This window comes from Pantherophis guttatus, chromosome 7 (genome assembly GCF_059756535.1).
Source record: "Pantherophis guttatus breed Tessera chromosome 7, ASM5975653v1, whole genome shotgun sequence".
NCBI lineage: Eukaryota > Metazoa > Chordata > Lepidosauria > Squamata > Colubridae > Pantherophis > Pantherophis guttatus.
In genome coordinates, this window is record NC_142069.1 from 89,279,408 (window position 1) to 89,300,693 (window position 21,286).

The 21,286-nt window shown below is 42.3% G+C and overlaps 1 protein-coding gene across 1 annotated transcript in view; it reads right to left on the reverse strand.

Moving 5' to 3' along the window:
* Positions 1-21,286, reverse strand: part of SEMA3C (semaphorin 3C) — a 166,106-nt gene that overhangs the window by 51,808 nt on the left and 93,012 nt on the right. Inside the window, exons 5-7 of the mRNA XM_087873409.1 lie at positions 14,484-14,603; positions 10,112-10,202; positions 824-943 (exon numbers count right to left, since the gene is read on the reverse strand). Of these exons, the coding sequence (XP_087729535.1) occupies positions 824-943; positions 10,112-10,202; positions 14,484-14,603 (331 nt within the window). The remainder of the gene's footprint in view (positions 1-823; positions 944-10,111; positions 10,203-14,483; positions 14,604-21,286) is intronic.

Here is a 21,286-nt window from a genome sequence, read left to right on the forward strand (position 1 = left end):
GAAAGAGGGATCAAAGAGGCAAATCTATGTCAAAATTGAACAGCCCTCCCTCAACAGAGGGGGAGGGATATTGCATCATCTATCTCCAGTCTACAACACAACTCCTTTCAGCAGTTCCAAGAAGTCTCCACATCCATTTGCATCACTCAGGTGACCCTGAGGACACAGAGAAACCTCCAAGTGGCCTCAATGACCCCGAGTGGGTGGGCGGAGCCTCACACTGCAATCGCTACCGGTTCTCCGAACCATCGGCCACCATCGCTACCAGTTCGGTTGAACCGGTCTGAACCGGGAGCATTTCACCGCTGCTCCACAACCATTTGCACCACTCGGGTGACCCTGAGGACACAGACAAACCTCCAAGTGGCCTCAATGACCCTCTAAAAGGATGCAAATGACCAGCTGTCTGCAAGGAGTATCAATCCTTCCCTTCCCCACCATCCACTCAGAGCTGAAGAAGCTTCTTGGATGAGAAGCGAAACATCTTCAAAAGAAAAAACAAGTCCAGTTGCTCCTTGAAAAAAGCACCTTTGGGACAACCAGGACCTGGATGACTGAGAATCTCCATAGACATCTAGGACTTTCAAAGATGAACTGCAGTCCTTCATCTAGAACTGCAGATTCAAAGACAAAATGTTCCTTTGTCTTGCAACTCCATAACTCAAAAACCTCTTACCCCAAGAGTGTTGATACTACTATTTTCTAACATCGGGTTTTTTTTTCTCCTGATGTACATGATAAAATATTCTGCCCAGAGCCAAAGAACTCTTTATCCACTCTATGGGGGAACAAAGTCAACAGAGTGTGAGTGAGAACGTCTTACCACTTAGCCATTTCGAGTTGTGTTGATCGGTCCTCACTGCATTCCGTCTGGTTAAGCTGCGAAAAATGGCCGCGTCGGTGCCCATGAAATCAATATACATGGCCGAAAATAGCTCTTGGTCTGCAGAAAGGGAAAGGAGTAAGAGGAAAAAGTGAATGCATATCCTGCTGGGGTATGGAGGAATTTTTAAGAACTCATTTCTTTATGACCTGGCCCACTTTTCTAAATTTGTAGCAGCTGAAAGGATATCTCCCGAATCGTGGTTTAAAAAGTGCCAACCACAGAGTGCTTAAAAGTGCAGGAAAGCCTAACCACAAATGTGGAAGAAAAGTTTCAAGCAGAGTATCATTAAGTTGCTGAGGAAAATGGAAACAGTGAGAAGGAGGAGGAGGAGGAGGAGGAGGAGGAGGAGGAGGAGGAGGAGGAGGAGGAGGAGGAGGAGGAGGAGGAGAAGAAGAAGAAGAAGAAGAAGAAGAAGAAGAAGAAGAAGAAGAAGAAGAAGAAGAAGAAGAAGAAGAAGAAGAAGAAGAAGAAGAAGAAGAAGAAGAAGAAGAAGAAGAAGAAGAAGAAGAAGAAGAAGAAGTGTTTTCGAGAAGACAAATATATCTTATGGTCTAAAATTAGCCCAAACATTACATGAAAGGATCTCAAAGAGTTTCCATTGGTGGTTTGAAAAGCAAATGAAAGTTGCACCCATTTTTAGTTTCCAATGAGCTCAGGTTTCATGGAGCTAGACAGAAATTATAGTTCAGTCTGACTCTCCTTTAATGAGTGTGCATCTCAGTTACTCAGTTTCTTCAAAAATGGGGGGAAAATGGTCATTTAATCCTCCCTTAGATGTGGATGTTTGGTGCCAGTTTGGCATAGCGATGAAGGCACCAGGCAGGAGACAGTGAGTTCTAGTCTCGCTTTTGGTACAAAGCCAGCTGAGTAACTGTGAGCCAATCCCTCTCTCTCAACCCTAGGAAAGAGGCAATGGCAAACTACTTCTGACATCTTGCCAAGAAAACTGCAGCGACTTGTCAAGCAATCACCAAGAATGAAGAGTGACTGAAAGGCGTGTGCACGCCACATGCAGACATACATACAAACACACACAGGCCAGCAAAAGTGGCTACCACAACTGTGCAATCAAAACCCTAGCCCGTTTTCACACGTGTTGTATGATTGTGGCCACCATCTTCAACTTTTTTTTAATCACCCTGCAGTCATTGAGAGTTGATTATCCAGTTTTCTCCTTCTTCTGTCTGTATCCCTCTCCTTCTCCTCCTTCCTTCCTTCCTTCCTTCTCCTGTTTATATTCTCCTTGTACTCCTCCTTCTCCTGCTCCTTCTCCTCTCTTCTTCTTCTTCCTCCTCTCTATATTCTCCTCCTCCTCTCTATATTCTCCTTCTCCTTCTCCTCTCTATATTGTCATTCTTCTCCTTCTCCTCTCTATATTCTCCTCCTCCTCCTCTCTATATTCTCATTCTTCTCCTTCTCCTTCTCCTCCTTATATTCTCCTTTTCTTCTTCTTCCTCCTCTCCCTCATCTCTATATTCTTTTTTCTCCTTCTCCTGTCTATATCCTCCCTCCTCCTCCTCTCGATATTCTTCTTGTTCTCCACCTTCTCCTGCTCCTTCTCCTGCTCCTCTCTATATTCTCCTTCTCTTCTTCCTCCTCTTCTTCTCTATGTTCTCCTTCTCCTATATTCTCCTCCTCCTCCTGCTCCTCTTTATATTTTCCATCTCTTCTTCCTCCTCCTCTTCTCTTTTCTCCTATATTCTCTTCCTCTATATATTCTCCTTGTTCATCTTCTTCTCCTGCTCCTTCTCCTATCTATATCCTCTCCCTCCTTCTCCTCTCAATAGTCTCCTTGTTCTCCTCCTTCTCCTCCTCCTCCTCCCTGCAAACCCCCTCCTTTCTAACACTGACGATGTTACCTAATTGGGTAATGAAATATTCACAAGGAAACAACCAAGCTCAGAGAGCACCAAGGACCCTCACATAAATCTTAGTCCCTAAAATTCAAAGCTATCTCTGAGTTGGGAAAAAGCTGCAGCAGAACAATGCAAAATAGAAGTTCAGCTTATCAGCCATTTTGTGTGTGTGTGTGTGTGTAAGTAGAAATAACTTATTGTGTTGATTTGTACTCCTTTCTTGTCCATGGGTGTCTCAGCGGCCACTCTGGACATAATAGGGCTTTTCATTCACGGAGAGCTTCCAATGTGACTGCGGTTTAAGTTTGTTTAGAGGGGCTGTGGGATAAGACTGACAGGCCAACATCAAAAATGTGAGGAATTTAAATGGAAACCCAAAGAGATGTCTACATGTTTCACTCAAAGGGGGGAGGAAAGAAGAAGGAGAATCATACAACATTCCTTTGGAAGGACAGAATCAAGTACCGACATTTATTTGCGCTGAAAAAAGACCACAAGGTAGCAGACATTACTAAATTGTATTTTAAAACTAACAAATCAACAAATCCTGTCCTTCGGTCTAGCTAGCAAGCCAGGAAAAGAAAGACAGTTTGCAAAAGTAGTTTCTTAATTACAAGCTGCTATTAAGGAGTGGCTGAGTTAACGACCGTCTAATTGCACCTTGTTGGCTGTGACTTGCAAATCGCTCCTGGTCAAAAAAAAATATGAATTCGCTTGCCAGGGTGAATTCTCTTTGCTGAAAAGCTTTGGAACGCGATGGCTACAATCACACGTAAGTATCGGGCTTAGCAAACAACAGTCTTTTGAGAAAAAACAGGATGGAACTCGTTGCAATGGGAAGGGTGGAAAACCTGCTTTCCATGGCAGAAAAGATCTGAGGCTGAGGTTGAATTCAGTTGAGTCAATCAATCAGAATGGAGTTGGAAGGGACCTTGGAGGTCTTCTAGTCCAGGGGTGGGTTCTAATTTTTTTTACTACCGGTTCTGTGGGCGTGGCTTATTTTGCGGGTGTGGCTTGATGGTCATGTGACAATTCTTTAGGATTTAGCAGAGGTACTGGTCTACCAGGCTTTTAACTGCTTGCAGAGCTGTACCAATCTACCCATTTATTTTTTGCAGGCACTGGTCTACTCATGCATTTTTGCAGGCACTGGTCTACCCATTTATTTTTTGCAGGCACTGGTCTACTCATGCATTTTTGCAGGCACTGGTCTACCCATTTATTTTTGCAGGCACTGGTCTGCCCATGTATTTTTGCAGGCACTGATCTACTCATGTATTTTTGCAGGCACTGGTCTACTCATGCATTTTTGCAGGCATTGGTCTACCCATTTATTTTTGCAGGCACTGATCTATTCATGTATTTTTGCAGGCATTGATCTACCCATTTATTTTTGCAGGCACTGGTCTACTCATGTATTTTTGCAGGGACTGGTCTACTCATGTATTTTTGCAGGGACTGGTCTACTCATGTATTTTTGCAGGCACTGGTCTACCCATTTATTTTTGCAGGCACTGATCTACTCATGTATTTTTGCAGGGACTGGTCTACTCATGCATTTTTGCAGGCATTGGTCTACCCATTTATTTTTGCAGGCACTGATCTATTCATGTATTTTTGCAGGCATTGATCTACCCATTTATTTTTGCAGGCACTGGTCTACTCATGTATTTTTGCAGGGACTGGTCTACTCATGTATTTTTGCAGGGACTGGTCTACTCATGCATTTTTGCAGGCACTGGTCTACCCATTTATTTTTGCAGGCACTGATCTACTCATGTATTTTTGCAGGGACTGGTCTACTCATGCATTTTTGCAGGCATTGGTCTACCCATTTATTTTTGCAGGCACTGGTCTACTCATGTATTTTTGCAGGGACTGGTCTACTCATGTATTTTTGCAGGGACTGGTCTACTCATGTATTTTTGCAGGCACTGGTCTACCCATTTATTTTTGCAGGCACTGATCTACTCATTTGTTTTCTTTTAACACTGATCAGCTGTAGGGAGGCCCTTTGAAGCCCTGCGGCAAGAGTTTAAACAGTTTTTTTTCCCCTCTAGCCATCAGCTGGGACTCAGGAGGCAGCAATAGATTGGGGGTGGGGCCAAATAAAAGGTAAGAATAATGCGGGGGGTGGGGGCGCAGGTGGGGCGAAGGGGCAGAACTGGTTCGTACTGGCTCGAGAGAACTGGGCTGAACCAGGAGAAACCCACCAGTTCTAGTCCAACCTTCTGCTCAAGCAGGAGACTTCTTAAAAGCCTCTGGTGATGAAGCACACAGAACCCACCACCTACAAATACAGCATAACAGAGTTGGAAGGGACTTTGGAGGTCTTCTAGTCCAACCCCCTGTGTGAGCAGGAGAGACAAATGGTTATCCAACATCTCCTTAAAAACCTCCAGTGTTGGAACACCCACAAGTTCTGGTGGCAAGCTGTTCCACTGGTGAATTGTCCTCATTGTGTTTTGGAAAATAACTTCACACCTTCTTCTTTGTGGCAGCCCTTCAAATACTGGAAGACTGCTATCATGTCCCATCTGGTCCTTCTTTTCTCTAGACTGGCCAAACCCAAATCCTGCAGCCGTTCTTTATATATTTTAGTCTCCATCTTAGTTCCTCTTCTCTGCACTTTTTTCCAAAGTCTCAATTTATTTCATCCCACAGCCTGTTTCTATTTGTTCCTCTCGGTAACTTGAGATACTTATTCGCTGCAGGGCTAATGATGAAGCCCAATTAGCACAGAATAATGCAAATCCCTTGACTTGGATAAAAGAAGTCTATAATTACATTGATTTATTTTATTTATTTATTTATTTATTTTTGCAGCCCTGACACACTGCTGACTCAACTTGTAATCCAATTGCAATCTTTAGGCCTTGAAGTATCACGAAAGAAAGTTTCCCATATAGGTAATCTTCAATTTACAATCACAATTGAGCCTCCCATTTCCACTGTGAAGCAAGACAGCTGTTAAGTCAATTTCCCCCCATTTTCTGCCACAGTTGTTAAGTGAATCTGCCATTGTTAAGTGAGTAAGACGGTTGTTAAGCTCCCTGTCACAGGTCGGCACCACAATTTACAGGACCGCCTGCTACCACCAATAGCCTCCCACCGACCAGTACGCTCCCATAGAGAGGGGCTCCTCCGGGTGCCATCGGCCAAACAATGTCGACTGGCGGCCTCCAGGGGGAGAGCCTTCTCTGTGGGGGCACCTACTATCTGGAACGAGCTCCCCCCGGAGATACGGAGGATCCCGGATCTGCGCTCCTTCCGTCGCGCGCTTAAGACCTTCCTATTTCACCAAGCCAGCCTGACCTAAGTCTTTCCCCTTTTTAAATGGAAATTTTAAATCTGGTTTTAAATTATTGGGGTTTTAAATTTGTTCAGCCAAATTATTTAATTCGTTTTAATCTATTTTAAATTTTGTATTTATATGTTTTATTCCATGGCTGTTCACCGCCCTGAGTCCTTCGGGAGTAGGGCGGTATACAAATTCAATAAATAAATAAATAAATAAATAAATAAATTGATTGGGCTTTCGGTTAGGACAAGTAGAAGAAAAAGGAAGCTGCGCTAGGAGGAGACTCTATGGTGGGGGAAGCAGACTTCCAGTCAGCAGAGGAAAAAGGACACCATGCTAGGAGAAGACTCTATGGTGGGGGAACCGGACATCCAGTCGGCTCCAGAATTGAATGGGGGGCTTCCGGTTAGAACCTTTGTGGCTCTTTGAGTGTTTAAGGTTGCCGACCCCTGGACTAGAAGACTTCCAAACTCCCTTCCAGCTCTATTCTGATTGATCGATCAATTGAGTTGCAAAATGGGAAAAATGGGGAATCTTGACCAGTCATCTCTGCCATCTACAAGTGAGGCATTGCAGCTTAACTAAAATCCTTCCAATGATGCCATTTACATCATGGACTTAATAATCCCTGCCTTTTGCACAAAAGCTGTCCAGGCACGCGTAAAGTCATTGTTGCATCTGCTGGATGCATCTATTAGCAATGACACTAACTCCGCTAACAGATGCTCCTGCCTGAAGGAAATGAAAAGAGAATTCACTCGTAGATGGAAACGCTACTGTGTTTCATCTGTCTTTAAATTAGGCGTATTTACGACCGCCTCTAGGCTCCTGGGCCTCCACCCACCGTTTCAAGATAATGCTAATAACTTCCAAAGTTCCTGTAGGCTTGCTAAATTAAAGAAGCTGAAATAAGGACATGCCAAACAAATCCTTAGATGCAAACTCCAGGTGGTTTATTGACTTTTCCAAAGAGAAACTGCTTTGCAATTCCTCATCCTTTGTTCCTTCAGTAGTCGCTTTTAAAAGTTTCTGTTCTCTTTAAATCCTCCTGTCTGTGCCTCTTTTTTCCCCCAAACAATTAGTCTTGGAAACAGCCTGCGTCCTTAATCCTTGTACATACTAGCTTTATTAGTTACACTAAGAATTCCTTAAGCCTCTTTGTCTTATCAGGTCCTAATAATATCTGCCAGCCCCACTTCTTTTTAACTTCATGGCTAAAATCACCCCAAAACTATTTATTATACTAAGACAAGTCACCAGCCTTTGGTATTAAAAACAAAAATCCAATATATTTCCACCTCAAGCACAAAGCCCAGAAACGGTTTCCAAGTAGAGACAAAAGTACTTATACTCTTTTCTTGAATGAAAACGGTCAATTTAGCCATCTCTGCTTAATAAATCAACTTTGACAGTATCTTATTGCTTGGAAATCCTCTTTCCTGGTCTGTATTTAGTCTGATTGGAAGTAATGTGTCCAGTGATGCTAACCATCGTGGCTATTTAACCCGTCCTTTCATAAACATGGATTAGAAATCCACTTTGGGCTGCAATTTTAAATACTTAAATACAATATTTTGGCAAGGGAAGCAACTTTTTTAGGCTGTTATTTTTTTCTTTTTCTCTCTCCTAGCGATGGAGTTCAGAATTGAACTCCAGGTATCTCTCCCTCTCCCTCTCTCCCTCCCTCCCTCCCCCTCTCTCTCCCCCTACCTACCTACTTACCCCTATCTCTATCTCTACCCCTACCTACCTACCTACCTACCTACCCCTACCCCTACCCCTACTCCTACCTCTATCCTCTATCTATCTATCTATCTATCTATCTATCTATCTATCTATCTATCTATCTATCTATCATCCTGTGTGTGTATATGTGTGTGTGTTGTTCGGGGGAAAAAAAAGAGGGGGACAACAGCCTAAAAAATTGCTTTCCTTGCCAAAATATTGTATTTAAGCACAAAGCGCTTATAAGCAGCATCCTGAATAATGGGAAGTGAGCTTCCTATAATCTTCTCCATTATCCTCACCACTCTCTGTAGGGACTTTCTATCTGAGGTGATGCTGCTGCCACCAAACCAAACAGGGATGCAATTTGTTAAAACGCTCTGAATCGTGCCTCTGGAAAAAAATAAAAATAAAAATGGCAAGGACGAGAAACACAAGCAGATTGTCATGGCAGATTTTGTGGGATTGCAGTTGCAATTCTTGGCTTTGGGAATCACAGAACTTCCCCACCCACTCATTCCCCCCATCCAAAAGATGATGTAAAATGCCCCGATCTTTGCATCCATAAGGAGAAAAAAAAGAGGAGTTGCTAGCTTGTGCAAGGCCACACGCTGGTTAAATGGCATTAATTTAGAGACACGAACTGGCGTTTCCAGCCAAACACACCTAAAGGTTTCTTGCTGACTCTTGAAAGGAAAAGAACAAAGACAATCAACTGAATGCTACTAATACATTCAAACTCATATGCGACCCACGGAGTAGGACATCAATCTTCCAAGCTTTGTTTTATTCCATAGCAAGCTTCTTTCTCCAGCCTCTTTGGAAGGCAGGCAAGGGTGAGCTTTGGGCCAAAAGTTCATATGAGCTGAGGTTTAATAGAAGGACTGTCACACAGGAATTTTATGATTGGCCTGGCGCGCAAGGTTTCCATCACAGAAATAAGCAGCTCAAACTTCCATTTCAACAAAAGAAAGAAATGTGCTTGTTTTTTAATACGTTGGGGTTCATCAACAAACCCAGTTTGATCAATCTGAACCCTGGGATGTGTTTGCTTCTACTAGGGTCAGATATCCAGTACGGTAACATCATGTGTTATAAAACTAATATTATAACAGAGCAGAAAGCCGTATCAGCTGTGCTGAATGGCCCCTGTTATTATTATTATTATATGCATAAATGTGAAGTTCCAGTTGCCAGCTCTTTAGCTGCTGTTGGCTTTCATAGAGATTGGGATGCTCCCAAGAACTTAGGACAGTGATGATGAACCTTTTTGCAATCGTGTTCCAGGAGCGGGGGTGGGGAAGGTCGCGTATGCGCCCCGCCCCCACACATGCGTGCACGACCCCCCCTTCTCCCTGCTCCTGGCATGTGATGGCCTGTTTTTCTCTCTCCCCAAACTCCAGAGCCTTTCTAGGAGCATGGGGAGGGTGAAAAAGGCCTTCCCCACCCACCCAGAGGCAGGAAGGCAGGAAGTGGCCAGTATGCCAACCTCCCGGGGGGGGGGGGGTAGAGGCCGTTTTCACCCTCCCCAGGCTCCTAGAAAGGCTCTGGAGGCTGGGGAAGAATAAAAAAAGGGCCATCACATGCCAGGAGCAGGGGGGAGAGGGGGTCATGTGTGCATGTGTAGGGGCAGGGTGCATACGCAACCTTCCCCGCCCCCATTCCTGGCATGCGATTGCAAAAGGGTTCCAGATGCATACGTGCATCTGGAACAGGCCCCAGCTGTTCTTCCTCCTCACTCATCTCAGCCTCCAAAGGCAGCTGCCTCTCCGGTGGCTGGGAAATGTCGGATGGCCCTGGCTCTATCTCTGCTTCCGATGCAGAGCCTCTATTAGAGCCTTCCCCAGACTCCAGAACTGGTCCAAGTTCCTCCTCAACCTCCTCATCGTCTGAGTCTGCCACCAGCTCCAGTGGCAACTGGCGGGCCACAACAGAACCCAATCTAGAACCCATTTCTCTAACAACAAACCTAGCTAATCAACACAATCCCAAATCAAAGTTTCATTTTTTTTCCCCACCTCAAGCACGAAGTCCAAAAGTGGTAGAAACCAAATGAATTGTATTCTTTATATTTAGCAAAACAATCAATGTAGCCATCTCTGCCAATTCGGTTAATTTTTGCAGCCGTTAAAATCATGGAAATTAGTTACCGGAATGACACGTTCGTCAACTCTCTTGACCTGGAGAAACTTTCACTAGAAGAAAACCATCATCCGCAGACAACTTTTTCCCTCCAGTGACTTCTCTTTGCCCCCTGGCTCAATTTGTTTATATCACCCCCGTCATTTTATTCTCAGCACCTCGTGATTTAAGCCTCCCCATTCCTGGCTTGTTTAGACTTACTGATCATAACAGAGACCGTGTTTGCACTGGGGTTGAAAGAGCAGCGTCCCTTCCCCGATTCACCTTTGGAGTCGATCTTGAAAACTTGCTCCTGTAAGAGAGAGAGAGAGAGAGAATAAGCTAGACTGAATGTGAAGTTTAATAAGCCTGGTTTGGATCCGGTTCTGTGAAAAGGTGGCCAGCATTAAGATTAGCAACTGTTAATTTTTCATGTTGCATCTGGACAAGAAAAAAACCATGATGGCGAAGTGGTTAGAAAGCACTATTGCAGGTTAACTCACTACTCATTGCCAGGAGTTCGATCCTGACCAGCTCAAGCTTGACTCAGACTTCCATCCTTCCAGTAAAATGAGAATTCAGATTATTGCGGGCAATAGGCTGACTCTGTAAATTGCTTAGAGAGGGCTGTGAAGCACTATGGAGTGGTATATAAGTGCTATTGCTTTTCCTTCCTTCCTTCCTTCCTTCCTTCCTTCCTTCCTTCCTTCCTTCCTTCCTTCCTTCCTTCCTTCCTTCCTTCCCAGTGGTTAGAATGCAGTATTGCAAGTTAACTCTGCCCAAGTGCCAGCAGTTCGATCCTGACAGACTCAAAGATTGACTCAGTCTTCCATCCTTCCAAGGTTGGTGAAATGAGGACCCAGATTGTTGGGGACAATATACTGACTCTGTAAACCGCTTAGAGAGGGCTGTAAAAGCACTATGAAGTGGTATATAAGTCTAAGTGCTGTTGCTATTCCTTCCTTCCTTCCTTCCTTCCTTCCTTCCTTCCTTCCTTCCTTCCTTCCTTCCGTCCCTCCCTCCCTCCCTCCCTCCCTCCCTCCCTCCCTCCCTCCCTTGGGGTGCAGAGGTTAAATGCAGTATTGTAAGATAACTCACTGCCAGGAATTCAATCCTGACCGACTGGGTCTTCCATCCTTCAGAGGTTAGTAAAATGAGGGCCCAGATTGTTGGGGGCAAGATGCTCACTCTGTAACCCACTTAGAGAGGGCTGTGAAGCACTGTGAAGCGGTACATAAATTTAAGTGCTAAGTGTTATTGCTAGCCATTTAACCTATCCGCCATCCCTCCATCTCAGATCAAGGATGACGACATCTGCCTATTTTAAATTGTAATTCTGTCTTCATCATCCTAGTTCTAAAATGTGTCAAAACACTCAAAGTGATCCATGTTTTTTAAAAAATTGGTGCAAAGTGCTTGCGATAAAAGCATTTCATCTGGCAATATTAATAAGGAGGTAATTTGCAATCACCCACACACACAAAAAAGGAGGCCATTAAAAGCACACCGTACACTTAATGGGCTGTTAGGTCCCCAGTGAATAAAAGATGTGATGTGAATGAATGAGCAATGGCAGCGCTAGCATCTGCTCAAATTGTCCATCAAGGGGGCATTTCATAACAGGAATGCCACCACTGTTCCATGATGCGATGTAGATTGGAAAGGGACCAATAGAAGAGAACGTTTGCAGCTCAGGGTTGAAATGAGGAACCCTTGGTGCTCTCCAAGCTTGGTGGTTTTCTTGCAGATGTTTCAGGACCCAACCAGGTAACATTGACAGGGCTAGCACGATACGATCTAGTTGGGTCATGAAACATCTGCAAGAAAACCACCAAACTCAGAGAGCACCAAGGACTTTGCAAATTAGGAGCATCGAGGTTTAGCTAGATTTTCAACAGCTTGATGTCAGCTGTCGTGCGAAATTGATCTCATCAGACAAAACTGAAAAAAATCTTTTCTTTCTTTCTTTCTTTCTCTTTGTTTCTCTCTCTCTCTCTTTTTCCTTTCTCCCTCCCTCTTTCTTTCTTTCTTTCTTTCTCTGTTTCTTTCTCTCTTTTTTTCCTTTCTCCCTCCCTCTTTCTTTCTTTCTTCCTTCCTTCCTTCCTTCCTTCCTTCCTTCCTTCCTTCCTTCCTTCCTTCCTTCCTTCCTTCCTTCCTTTCTCTCTCCCCTACCCTCCCTCCTCTCTCTTCTACTCTCCTCTCCTTTTAACTTCTTTTTCTTTCCTTTTATGTTCCGTTCCTTTCCTTCCCTTCCCTTCCTTCCCTCTCCCTCCTTCCCTTCGCTTCCCTTCCCTTCCCTTCGCTTCCCTTCCCTTCCCTTCCCTTCCCTTCCTTTCCTTTCCTTTCCTTTCCCTTCCTATCTCTTCCTTCCCTTCCCTTCCCTCCCTCCCTTTCCTCCATCTTCTCCTTGTCTTCCTTCCTTCCCTCTTTCCTTTCCTTTCCTTTCCTTTCCCTTCCTTTTCCTTCCCTCCCTCCCTTCCCTCCACCTTCTCCTTGTCTTCCTTCCTTCCCCCTTTCCTTTCCTTTCCTTTCCTTTCCTTTCCTTTCCTTTCCTTTCCTTTCCTTTCCTTTCCTTTCCTTTCCTTCCCTTCCCTTCCCTTCCCTTCCCTTCCCTTCCCTTCCCCACCCCCACCCCTTCCCCAACAAAACCTCCCTTCCAAAGCCTAAGAATAAAAATAGTATTAGAAAGTCAAATGAGACCAGGCCTCCCTCATTGATAAGGCGGTGGTACCATTTCCCATTAATCTTTGCCTCCGGGACGGCTAAAAATAAATCCACTTGGACCCATTACGATGTAGAGATGCCAGGGCTGCAACAGGAGGGACCCTTTCAAACCCCGAGGCTTCCAACAGCTTGGCTATTGTTGGCTCCCACAATAAGAGCAATGAAAAAGCTACAAAAGCTTTTGACCGTCAAGTGCCTTGCAGACTCCAGATGTCTGAGGCAGCAATTTTATTTGACCGACTGATTTTAAAGCATGTGGTTCAAGAGGCAGCACAGCTGAAGGATCACTTGTTTGGGGTCTCTCGGTCTTATCTTGAAACGTAGCATGTTATTATAAATTAAGGCAGGTTGTGTTTATGTCAACCCCTTTGGAGAAATTAAACATTTTGTCCTGCTCTTTGTGAGGTTTTGGAAGACCATTTTTTTTAAAAAAAAAAAAATCCCCCTTTTTTTTAAAAAAAAAAAATGGCTCTCCTCACATTCTTAGACATTTATTTCCCAAGATGTCAAAGGAGACAGTTTGAGAAATCTCATGAACCTTTTCTCTCCCGGTTCAAGGGAAAGAAACTTTCTGCCAAATGTGGCCAATTTTGCAAAATTAGGAATGGGTGAAAACGAGAAGAAAAGAAAAGAATGCACAGGTAATCTGGTGTTTTTTTTTTTTTGTTTTTTTTTTGAAGATGTTTTGCTTCTCATCCAAGAAGTTTCTTCAGCTCTGATATTCCCCACTATCCTGTCAGAGCTGAAGAAGCTTCTTGGATGAGAAGCAAAATGTCTTCAAAAGAAAAAAAACCCAGAAAGTCCAGTTGCCTCCTGAAAAAAGCACCTTTGGGAGAACCATGACCTGGATAACGGAGAATCTCTACAGACATTTTAGCTATACAATTTGGGATCAACATCCTTGGAATGGTGTTGGAATAGGAGTGGATTTCCAGAGGGGAAAATTGCAGACTATAGGAACCATTTGCACCACTCAGGTGGCCCTGAGGACACAGATAGACCTCCAAGTGGCCTCAATGACCCTCTAAAAGGATGCAAAGGACCAGCTGTCTGCAAGGAGTATCAATCCTTCCATCCTTCCACCATCCTGTCAGAGCCAAAGAAGCTTCTTGGATGAGAAGCGAAACGTCTTCAAAAGAAAAAACAAGAAAGTCCAATTGCCTCCTGAAAAAGCACCTTTCGGACAACCATGTTAGGAAATGGTTATTTGTCTAACTAGTTGGTCAGGCAATATATAAACCAACAATGTATGTTTGCAGTCAGAAAGGTATTATATTGCTTTAAGACTGTATTGCATCATCCTGTATCCTGATTGGCTAAGCTCTGTAGCCAATGTACTTAAGGGAAGTCAGGATCATGGCTTGTGTGGATACTACACCATTTTACCTGCTTATTTGCTGTGACTCTCTACCTGATCTCTCCGCATGATCACTGTTTGATCATAGCTACATGTTGCTTTCTACTATTTATGGAATGTTTTGATATTGAACTTGTTCCTGTTTTGAAACTCAAGAAGAACTGTTTTATTGTGTATGACTACAACTGGTAAGAAGACTTTGTACTTGAAATATCCCTGGATTGATCTTTTAACTCTCGTCTTATATGCGTATGACTTGGATTGTTATTGGACTTCGCTTTACTTTTTTCTAAAAGTAAAAGACTACCACAACTCAGTGTGTCAGTATATTAATTGTGGTTAATATACTCTCAGCCACTTTCATGTGCGTACTCAAGGGGTACTCTGCTCAATAACCCATAACATCGGTTATGAGCCAAAATATCCTTAGCAAACCATGACCTGGATGACTGAGAATCTCTACAGACTTTGAACTGATCAAGAGATAAAAACCATTTTAAAGAAGCTACTTACTTCAGATCTTCGTCCTCTGTTGAAGTAGGCACAGACAGGGCTGAACGCTCCACTCCCACAAACGTACAGATGGGTGCGGTTGAACATCTGTATCACCCGAACAAAATTGCCACATCCGTGCTGCAGAGGGTAAAAAATGGATGAACCTGCACATAAATATCACATCAGAGCAAGCCACGATAGAGCAGAATACGGAACAACGGACTTGGGAGGGACCTTGGAGGTCTTCTAGTCCAACCCCCTGCTCAAACAGGAGACCTTATTCCATTCCAGACAAGTGATTTTCCAGTCTCTTTTTAAACACCTCCAGTGATGGAGCACCCACAATTTCTGGTGGCAAGCTGTTCCACTGGTTTATTGTCCCACAGCAAGTTATCCTACAATGCATTGGCTGTGGTGAATTGTGAGTTTTCTTATTCTGCCCAGGTTTTTTATTCCAACTTTTTAAGTCTTTTTTTTGGGGGGGGGGATCTCTTTTTTCAAAGAACCAGAACGAATTGGCCTGAGAAACATTGGTTCTTGTTTCACCAATTTCAAGCCCTTTCGAGTCATATATTAATATGTTTTTGGAACTAACATGAAAAAGAAAACAGCCTCTTTGATCTAAATTATTGGTACCTGCTGCCCAATGTAAAGAAGAGAAGCAACAAAGGTGATTCACCTGACTGAATTTAGCATATTTGGATGCATCTACCGAAGAGTCTAAATCTACCACTCCAATTGTCCTGAATAGAATAGAATAGAATAGAATAGAATAGAATAGAATAGAATAGAATAGAATAGAATAGAAAATATGGAATGGAATGGAATGGAATGGAATGGAATGGAATAGAATAGAATAGAATAGAATAGAATAGAATAGAATAGAATAGAATAGAATAGAACAGAACAGAACAGAACAGAACAGAACAGAATAGAAAATACAGAGTGGAGTGGAGTGGAGTGGAATGGAATGGAATGGAATGGAATGGAATGGAATAGAATAGAATAGAATAGAATAGAATAGAATAGAATAGAATAGAACAGAACAGAATAGAATAGAAAATACAGAGTGGAGTGGAGTGGAATGGAATGGAATGGAATAGAATAGAATAGAATAGAATAGAATAGAATAGAATAGAATAGAATAGAATAGAATAGAACAGAACAGAACAGAACAGAACAGAACAGAATAGAAAATACAGAGTGGAGTGGAGTGGAATGGAATAGAATAGAATAGAATAGAATAGAATAGAATAGAATAGAATAGAATAGAATAGAATAGAATAGAATAGAATAGAATAGAATAGAATTTTTTATTGGCCAAGTGTGATTGGACACACAAGGAATTTGTCTTGGTGCATACACTCTCAGTGTACATAAAAGAAAAGATACGTTCGTCAAGAATCATAAGGTACAACACTTAATGATAGTCATAGGGTACAAATAAGCAATCAGGAAACAATGTCAATATAAATCGTAAGAATACAAGCAACAAAATTACAGTCATGCAGTCATAAGTGGAAGGAGATGGGTGGTGGGAACAATGAGAAGATTAATAGTAGTACAGACTTAGTGAATAGTTTGACAGTGTTGAGGGAATTATTTGTTTAGCAGAGTGATGGTGTTCAGGAAAAAAACTGTCCTTGTGTCTAGTTGTTCTGGTGTGCAGTGCTCTATAGCCTCGTTTTGAGGGTAGGAGTTGAAACAGTTTATGTCCAGGATGCGAGGGGTCTGTAGATATTTTCACAACCCTCTTTTTGACTCGTGCAGTAGACAGGTCCTCAATGGAAGGCAGGTTGGTAGCAATTGTTTTTTCTGCAGTTCTAATTGTGCTTTTTTTTTTTTTCAAGAGGTGACTGGACTTTCTGTTTTTTCTTTGAAGATGCTTCACTTCTCATCCAAGAAGCTTCTTCAACTCTGACTGGATGGTGGGGAATGGAAGGATTTATATTCCTTGCAGACAGCTGGTCATTTGCATCCTTTTTAGAAAGTCATTGAGGCCACTTGGAAGTTTGTCTGTGTCCTCGGGAACACCTGAGTGATGCAAATGGGTGCGGAGCATTTTAGGAACTGCTGAAAGGACTGTATTGTGGAGCTGTGCTATCTGCAGGATGTTTTCTGCCCTGGGTCCCTTCACTGTTGAACACAGGTGCGAGCTGTTGAGGATGAATCTGTGTTGTCTGCATCTATTCAGGTGACCCTGAGGACAGAGATAAACTTCCAAGTGGCCTCAACAACCCTCTAAAAGGATGCAAACGACCAGCTGTCTGCAAAGAATATAAATCCTTCCATTCTCCACCATCCAGTCAGAGCCGAGGAAGCTTCTTGGATGAGAAGTGAAATGTCTTCAAAAAACAAAAACAACCAAGAAATTCCAGTCCATCATCATCATTTAATGACCCCATAATCACTTGCGGGGTGGAGTCTGGACAACTGAACGGAGCTAGCAGAGTGTTTGAATGGCCAGATGCCCTTCCTGTCACCAGTGCAGAGTTTTTATTTCAGCAGATATATTCTCAGTGTGCCCAGAGAGAGAGAGAAATATCTGCCTCTACCTAGGACTGAACTCACAGCCTCCTGATTGTGAGGTGAAATCTCCACCTCTAGGCCACTGCACCACTCCCGTGGTGGGTTCCTCCTGGTTCGGCCCAGTTCTCCCAAACCGGTAGCGGTGACGATATGATGTCACCGAACCGGTTCGGTCCCCCACCCCACCCCCCACGTTATTCTTACCTTTTATTTGGCCCCACCCCCAATCTATTGCTGCCTCCTGAGTCCCAGCTAATGGCTAGAGGGAAAAAAACTGTTTAAACTCTTGCCGTGGGGCTTCAAAGGGCCGCCCTATACAGCTGATCAGTTTTAAAAGAAAACAAATGAGTAGATCAGTGCCTGCAAAAATACATGAGTAGATCAGTGCCTGCAAAAATACATGAGTAGACCAGTGCCTGCAAAAATACATGAGTAGATCAGTGCCTGCAAAAATACATGAGTAGATCAGTGCCTGCAAAAATACATGAGGAGATCAGTGCCTGCAAAAATAAATGGGCAGACCAGTGCCTGCAAAAAATAAATGGGTAGATCGGTACAGCTCGGCAATCAGTTAAAAGCCTGGTAGACCAGTACCTCTGCTAAATCCTAAAGAATTGTCACATGACCATCAAGCCATGCCCACAAAATAAGCCACACCCACAGAACGGGAGTAAGAAAATTTAGAGCCCACCCCTGCACCACTCCTCCAGGAAAGTCCAATTGCCTCTTGAAAAAAGCACCTTGACCCGGAGGACTGAGAATCTCCATGGACATTTACCACTCCAATTTCCCCTTCCTTTCTGCATCTCAAGTAAAAAAAAATAGAAATCAGATTGGAGAAAGAGAGAGTGATAAACGATGGTTCACATGTACATAAACTTCAAGATCATTAGCAGGTGCTGTGAACAAAGGCCAAACTGAGTCCTCTATAAGCCAACATCTGGAAGAGAAACATCTGTGTGGAAAATGCACCAGCAGGCTTTACTCAAGAGTCTACAACGAGCGAAAGGAGCGAAAGAACGGCAGGAAAGGAAAAGGAACAAATCACATGTTTACATCTTCCACATGGGTGGCTAAATATTTCTCGTCTGCTGCGATTAATGTTACCAGCAAATTTTCAGTACGGCTGGAGAAACCGTCTAGACATTAAGAAAAGGCATTTTCTTTTTTTTATTTCTTAAAGTAAATTAAATTAAGAAAGTCCTGGATTGTGCAGAGATGGACAAATTAACGAAAGAAAGAAAAGAAAAGGAAGATACAGAATACTACCAAGTATGGACTAAGTGGTACGATTGGCTCGAGAGTAGAGAAAATAAAGGTGAATAAATGATGGAGAGAAGAAGGTGACAAATATGTAAAATAATGTAAATAAATAAAATTAGAAATAAAGGGACGGTAAAGATAATGTTAATAAAGGATGGGAAAAATGGGGAATCTATAAAGTAGAAAGTAAGAGAAACGAAACTGATATGTAAAAAAGAAACACATATTATATGTTTGTGCTTTGTATGTTGTGTTGTGCTGTTGTTGTAAAATCAATAAAAAACTTTATATAAAAAAAGACATTTTGTCGACTCTCGAGCTAAAATGTACACCGCCCTGAGTCCCGCAGAAGAAGGGCGGTATAAAAAAACAATAAAATAAATAAATAAATAAAAGAAATATATATTCGGGTATTGATAGTTTTGTAAAAGTAATGTATTTTTTTTATATGAAGTTTGTCATCAAATAAAGTCTCTACATACAACTATGATTCATAGCAAAATCATTCTGAACAAATATTCTGACAGTGAACACCCTTGACTCAAAACTAGTATACACCATAATGTTTTTATTTTAGTTTAGAGTGTTCTTGGAAACCTGGATACTCTAATTTGTGAATTATGGATTCTGGCTTTATAAGCTGACAGAAAACTGACAGAATTATGATCTATGAATAAACTAAAGTTAAGCAAAACACAGCCGACTTCAACTAATCCAAGATCCCAACAAAGATTAAAAACCTTTGAAATTTTTATAACGCTCTTTGATGCCCACTTTAAATGTCTTAAGAACTGAAGTTGTAATAAAAGAGACAGTGAATGCTTAGTAAAGGTAAAGGTTCCCTTCGCGCATATGTGCTAGTCGTTCCCGACTCTAGGGGGCGGTGCTCATCTCCGTTTCAAAGCCGAAGAGCCAAGCGCTGTCCAAAAACGTCTCCGTGGTCATGTGGCCGGCATGACTCAACGCCAAAGGCACACGTAACGCTGTTACCTCCCCACCAAAGGTGGTCCCTATTTTTCTACTTGCATTTTTTACGTGCTTTCGAACTGCTAGGTTGGCAGAAGCTGGGACAAAGAAACGGGAGCTCACCCCGTTACGCGGCACTAGGGATTCGAACCGCCGAACTGCCAACCTTTCGATCGACAAGCTCAGCTTCTTAGCCACTGAGCCACTGAGTGAATGCTTAGCACAGCTCTTAAAAAAAAAAAAGAAGAAAATTATCCAAAGTTAGTTCTGAGTTTTCACCACTAAATGTTCAGCCAGACTAGTGCAAGCTTCCAACTGATGAACCCATGAATGATAATTCTTTTAATTTCTTACAGCAGCCTTTTCAAGAGTTGCCCGATACACCACATTAATCTCTTAACTCAGCAAAAATGCTGCCTTGTTTGATCCAGAATTTCTTTTGAGTTTTTTTCTCTCTCTCTCTCCAGTAATTGGTTTAACAGACAATCCTTCTCCCTAATCCATGCTTTAATTCTAATGACATACAGGCCACGTTTACCTGCTTTCAAGAAAGTTTTAATCTTTTTTAGGCATCTGCCGAAAACAGTGTTTTATGATCAGGCAGTAAGTGCTTTCAGAATGTATAAATTTCTTTCTTTTTTCCCCCTCCCATGCAAAAAGGAACATATACAGTATACCTTCTGGGATCCTATCCAAGCATTTATATGAGTATTAGATCAGCCTGCCTTATATTCTTTAAGAGACATTGAAAGCAAGTCCTACTAATGATTTCCACATTAATAAGAAGAAAAGCAAGACAAGAGTTTTGTTTGCTTTTCATGGAGATATTTTTTGTTAAAGCTTGGTTTCGAACATAAGCAACGTGCTACGTTTTCCAGACCCTGGTGGTGAAATCAAGATTAGGGGTCTCCAACTTTTCTGGCTCCCGGGACCAGCTTCAGAAGAGGCACGGAAATTAGCTATTCCGATCAGCTAATTCAATATTTAAGCTTGGATGAGCTAAAGCAAATGAAAACTTATTATAATCACATGGAGAAATTGATTTTTCTTCATTTATCTAACTGTTTTTTTTTTCATTTTATCTAATCTTTAATTATTGAAATTATTTAGGGACTACACTTTGTTTTTCATAGTTCACAAATGCTTGTCAACATTCTATTATTTTACATCACTTTCCAAGAAGGTAGAACTTTTAAAATAAAACACATTTATCTGTTATTCTGTTCTGAACTGTTCTGTTCTGTTCCATAAATGAAGAAGAATAACAGAGTTGGAAGGGACCTTGGAGGTCTTCTAGTCCAACCCGCTGCTCAGGCAGGAAACCCTATATAATGTCAGACAAATGGTTGTCCAATCTCTTCTTAAAAACTTCCAGTGTTGGAGCATTCACAACTTCCTTCCCTCAAAACGATACTATAGAGCACTGCACACCAGAACAACTAGACACAAGGACAGTTTTTTCCTGAACGCCATCACTCTGCTAACCAAATAATTCCCTCAACACCGTCAAACTATTTACTAAGTCTGCACTACTATTAATCTTCTCATCGTTCCCACCACCCATCTCCTTCCACTTACGACTGTATGACTGTAACTTTGTTGCTTGGATCCTTATGATTTATATTGATATTGTTTCCTGATTGCTTATTTGTACCCTACGACTATCATTAAGTGTTGTACCTTATGATTCTTGACGAACGTATCTTCTCTTTTATGTACACTGAGAGCGTATGCACCAAAGACAAATTCCTTGTGTGTCCAATCACACTTGGCCAATAAAAAATTCTATTCTATTCTATTCTATTCTATTCTATTCTATTCTATTCTATTCTATTCTACTCTACTCTACTCTACTCTACTCTACTCTACTCTACTCTACTCTATTCTATTCTGGAGGCAAGCTGTTCCACTGATTAATTGTTCTCACTGTCAGGAAATTTCTCCTTAGTTCTAGGTTGCTTCTCTCCTTGATTAGTTTCCACCCATTGCTTCTTGTCCTGCCTTCAGGTGCTTTGGAGAATAGCTGGACTCCCTCTTCTTTGTGGCAGCCCCTGAGATATTGG